Source organism: Macadamia integrifolia, chromosome 11 (assembly GCF_013358625.1).
Source record: "Macadamia integrifolia cultivar HAES 741 chromosome 11, SCU_Mint_v3, whole genome shotgun sequence".
Classification (NCBI taxonomy): Eukaryota; Viridiplantae; Streptophyta; class Magnoliopsida; order Proteales; family Proteaceae; genus Macadamia; species Macadamia integrifolia.
The window spans coordinates 2,243,314-2,248,637 of record NC_056567.1 but is presented as its reverse complement, the minus strand read 5'-3'; the positions used below and the strand labels follow the sequence as shown (position 1 = coordinate 2,248,637).

Sequence of the window (5,324 nt, the reverse complement as noted above, 5' to 3'; positions counted from 1 at the left end):
TGAAGCCAAAACTGCATCATTTGCTAAATGGTTGTACTTTCTGAAACCGCGACCGTTCAGTAAACAATTTTGGTTCCATGGTTGTTAAAGAATGTTGGTTTCACAATTTTAAAAAGTTTTGATCGCGATTATTCCATATGGTTAGTAATCGGTTTGCTAGTTTATTCGCATGCTTACTAAAATTTGTTTTCATTGATAAACACTTCAATCTTGTATCAAATTAAATGAGGCATTGAACTAGTAAGGATTTAACTATATAACTACATAATATGAGTAAATTATTGAATGGACTGTTGAACAAGTTCTATGGTCTTTAATTCTTCCCCAGAATTAAATCACTATCTTTTGTTAAAACAACCAAATATTTAATCATTATATGGGTTAATCGGATCGGTTTTGACGGTTTAAATGATTTGATTTTCATGGTGTCTATTCGGTTTGAAACCAACAAGTTAAATGGTTAAAATCGACCCAACCCATTTAATTAATTGGTCTTAAACTTGAAACCAAAATCCAACCATTTACTGACTGGTTTGATGATTTCGTTGTAAACTAGTGGATTCAGTTTTCATAAATGATTTTGGTTTCAAATTCACATTAATAATACCACCCCTAAACCTTGGTTTTGTTATTTTTGGTAACCATTTGAGACGGTAGGCAAGTTAACATTTTAAAGGGCCGAAAAGACTTGGCCCTAAGTCCATATCCGTCTCCAAGCGCTACTCCATACTTTCTTCTGAGTCTCCGATCGTCGTTGCAGCGGCCCAGAACTCCGCAAGTGCATTCAAATTCAGATCAGCAGCCATTTGTGTATCAGAACCAACTTCTTTTGCTCCTGGTGTCTCTCTGACGTAATTCCAGGTAAGATTCGATCTTTCAGCGGTGAGTTGTTCATTGATCTATTTATTCTTTCCATAGGGTCGGCGACTGCATCTCTGCAGCTCGAAACTTCGTTTGATATAAAGTTTCCAGAAAATGGAAAGCCTTTTACTAAACTGTAGATCAGGAGTTTCTTATGAAGCTTGAGATTCTGTTACCTCTTTGTCAGCTGTGTAGGAATTACAGAGAAATTTGGGCAATTTGGAACAGAGGCTTCCACTTTAGGTGTCGAAGGTTGAGTCTCTGTTTCTTGGCTTGTAACTCGTCAGAAAGCGGCTGCTGCTAAGCATTTGATGGCGAATCACTATAAGAACCAACTCCGAGGCTTTCAAGGTCGTAAAGAGAGGTACAATTCAAGTACTCAGAGCTGTTCAATTATTGTTCATGATGGGTGTTAGAAAATTAATAATTGATTCAACTGCACTTCAGTTCAGTCCTTGAATGGTATTTGGCAGGATAAATCTGAGAGTGGACCAGTAATCAACGTTAGGTCTCATGGACCTTAGTAGACATAGAAGGGTAAAAGTATGATTTCACCCTAGTTAAATAAAAAAAAAAAAAAAAAATCACCTCATTGTTTGTGCCCCTGGGTTTCTCCATGTAGGGGCACACAACCAAATAGCATTCTTTATGTTTATTTGAATAAAAAATAAATAAATAATATTATCTTGTAACACTAGATAGTAACAAAAAAATTTATTTTAAACAGTTAGTAATAACCACTAGCAACAATAACAATGGCAATAATGTTATGTCAGTTATATGTATTTGTTTAAACATATGGTCGTTCCTCTCTCCTTTTTTTTTTGCTAAAAAGTTACAGAAACTTAAGCTAAACAAAACCCTGCAATTAATATTTTTTTTCTCAAGAGAAAAGAAGAAAATGTTGTTGCAAGCCGTTGTAAATCAGTATACAAATGTTGAATTTTTGAAAGTACATTGTGATTGTATTTTTTATTTTTAGTAAATTATAGGAAGCAAAAGATTATTTGATATGGGCATCCTGTAAAATTTTCTTAGTGTTTTCTGTATTTTATATTTTTAGTTTTGATAGGTTGAAAGATAATATATTAGGGAATGGTCTAAGTTCGCTTAGTCAAGTGGCTTTGCACCAGCAATGGGGGCCAATGAGAGTATCAATAGGGGCATTAACATTGATTGCATTTTTATTTCTCCAAGGGCGGGACAATAATTTCTTGTGCTCATGTATCTAGGCGCAAGAGCCAATCTATTAGGGAGCATTCTCTTTTCCATATCATTATTAGGTTCCAAATTAATCAGATGCCCTATCCCATATTATTAGGAACAGCACCCTCTTTGTTATCTAAGGATTGACATTCACCCTCATGACAGTTGTGAAAATTTTAATGCTTTATCATTGCACCTGAAATAATTTGTTTAGTATGAAACTTTAGTTCTGAGCGAGTGCGCTTGAGATTCCTTATCCACAAAATGTCAGCTCCATCTAAAACCAATCATATGGTAGAACTATGTGCATGACCAAAAAAACCCTCTAAACTTTTCAAGTCACAAGAACTATTTAAATATTAAGGAAAAAAAAATCATGTCCTGTTGGCATGGATAATGCCCAAAGACATGATGCATGAAAAGATGACGTTACCCGTGCCCGGGGTATTGAAGATGCTGATACATCCTCTCATTGGTCACAGATGCTGGTATTTCCTCCACCAGCAAGACAAGGTTCTTTTACATATAATATTGATACTTTTTCTCATGTTGGTTTTTTTACCTATAATATTGATACTTTTTCCCATGTTAGTGCTTGAGAAGGGTTAATATGCAATACATACTTAAAATATATTTGTGGGAATGTGTGGATTTTTCATTGCAGCTTTAATGATTATACCAAAATTTTACCTCATATTTATCCCATACCTGAATTTACAAAAAATGTTCCATGCTTCCATTTCAGGGTTTTTGAGGCAATCCATATATTTTCTTGAAGAGGAACCAACAAAGGTTATAATTTCCAAGACTCTTAAAAGGTCATAACTTCTACCAATAGTCAGGAAAAATATTACAGAATCATGGATGTCGATGAAGTATTGGCATCTTCTATTGAAGCAAAGCTTCTTCCCAAGCCTCCATCGTCCTCTCGAGCTTGTATCTTCAAAGTTCCCCATGTACTCTCTAGCCAAAGTGAAGGTGCTTTTGCACCTAATAAAGTTTCAATTGGCCCCTTTCACCATGGTCATGAAAACCTGAAGAGCATGGAAGAATTCAAACTTTGGTATTTGCATGGCCTTCTCTCTCGTGCCCCAACTCCACAGACAAGTTTAAAGATATTCACCAAAGCCATTCGGCAGTTGGAGGAACGTGCACGTGAGTGTTATGCAGAACAGTTGATCGACCTTGACACAGATGAATTCGAGGAGATGATGTTAGTTGATGGTTGTTTCATCTTAGAACTTTTCCGCAAGAAAGCAAATGGCATAGGAGGACTTCAAAGAGATGATCCCATATCCAGTACACTTTGGATGGACACTTTCTTGAGAGTTGACTTGATGTTGCTTGAGAACCAAATCCCATGGTTTGTTCTTGAATGTCTATTCAACCTCACTGAGCCTCCCATACAAAGAAGCCCATCCCTAGCCGAGCTTGCACTTGGTTTCTTTGATACTATGATGCCAATGATAGATCCTGCCAAATCGAGCTCTAGACATGAAATGAAGCATTTACTTGACTTGCTGTGGAACAACATTATTTCAGCTTCTGCAGATTTGGAGGTGAGTCAGGTCACATTGGAGAATGAATATTGGGAAGTGATTCCTAAAGTGACAGACGTTGTAGAGGCTGGAGTCAAATTTAGGAAGGGCAACCCTGAAGAAATACTGAATATAAGATTCAAGGATTGGGTAATGGATATTCCTCCATTGCTAATTCAGGGAAGCACAGAATGTCTCTTTCGGAACCTCATTGCTTATGAGCAGTGTTCTTATTTCCTCCCTAGCAGGATCACATCTTATGTTATGCTTTTGAACCGTCTCATTAATCACTCATCAAAGGATGTGCAGTTACTAAGGGACCAAGGTATATTAGAGAAGCGTTTGAGCACTGCAGAAGATGGGTCCCTTTTCTTTAGCAGGGTTTTGAAAGGTATTATTCTCCACAAGTTCTATTATGTGGGAATTTACCAGATAGTGAATGCTTATTATCGAACTAGTCGGCATAAGCGGCAAGCAACACTAAAGCGTGACTACTTCAACAATCCACTGACAATAATTTGCCTCATCATTGTTATTGCACTGCTACTTCTTAATGCCTTCATGCGAACCTTATTCATTATCCTAAGTGACCATTAGTTTCTTGTCACACATTTGATATGTTATGCAATTTAATGCCCAGTTGTGCAATACAGACTGCAAATAAATATGTAATCTAGATATTCCGGATTTTCAACTATCTGTTTGCATTTTGACTTGTGTAATCAGGACCTTTTTCCTTAAGGTGAATACAATTTGCTCTCAATCCATATCTCTTAATTGTCTTGACCCATTTACTCATTCTCTAAAACGTGTTGAATCTTCAAGAAACTCAAGATGATCAGCTACTTCAAGTCTAGAACTTTGTTTACAGAATTGGTTTTAAGATTTTATTTCAATGAGTCGCCAATTGATATACTAGCAAGTACCAAGCAAGTAACATACGTTTTAAATAGTTATCACAAACTTTGTCAGCTTGAATAATGAACAACTAAATTTGCAGCTGTAGCTCTTACGTACCCTTCGTTTCTAATTCGTTTCTAACCTATGTCCGCTTGGGTTTTACTCAAGAGCTTTGTTTGCCTGGCACTATCATTAGGAGATTAGCTCAATGGATCATTTCGGATCGGTATCCCACGAAAAAAAAGATCCTCTACAATACGTTGGGTGTGTAATGTGGTATCCGTCAGTTGGGAGGATTTGGGATACGCATTCATATGTTAAAATGCGTGTCCGAATCCTCTCAATCGTTACATACCGCCTAACGTGTTGAAAAGGAGCTGGATCCAATCACATGGGTTGCTCTCAATTGCATTGGTCTTTAAGGCCTCTCTCCTATGGTGATATCCATACAAGTGTTTTCATTTCAGTATATAACCTACTAACCAAACCAACTCAACCATGCATGGCTGCTTGGTTGATGGTTGGATATTCTAAATCTGATTTAACGTTTAATAGGCTAGGTTTGTTGGGATTCTCAGCTCTTGCACTATTATCATCTACCAGAACAATAAAATTACCTAATTGAGAACATATTTCATTCAGTTCCATTCTTTCGGTGTAAAATATTTCATGTAAAATTTACTTAGGATAAATTTTGCATAATGAAAATTTTCTAATTTTTACTTATAAGCTGTAAATTGTAATTGTAGAATTCTTTAGTGCTTGCTTACCATATTTTTCACTTGGTAGAGCCATTTATATCATTATAACTAAATTTTG

General features: G+C 36.3%; 1 protein-coding gene across 1 annotated transcript; it reads left to right on the top strand.

The window, feature by feature from the left end:
• Positions 1-536: 536 nt before the first annotated feature.
• LOC122093597 (UPF0481 protein At3g47200-like) lies at positions 537-4,395 on the top strand. The gene is made up of 3 exons (XM_042663949.1): positions 537-861; positions 1,049-1,225; positions 2,813-4,395. The coding sequence occupies exon 3, from the start codon at positions 2,928-2,930 to the stop codon at positions 4,200-4,202; it is 1,275 nt and encodes a 424-aa protein (XP_042519883.1). The 5' UTR covers positions 537-861; positions 1,049-1,225; positions 2,813-2,927; the 3' UTR covers positions 4,203-4,395.
• Positions 4,396-5,324: the final 929 nt, after the last annotated feature.

Coding starts and splice junctions, on each gene's coding strand:
- LOC122093597 (XM_042663949.1), top strand. CDS start 2,928: ATGGATGTCGATGAAGTATTGGCATCTTCTATTGAAGCAAAGCTTCTT.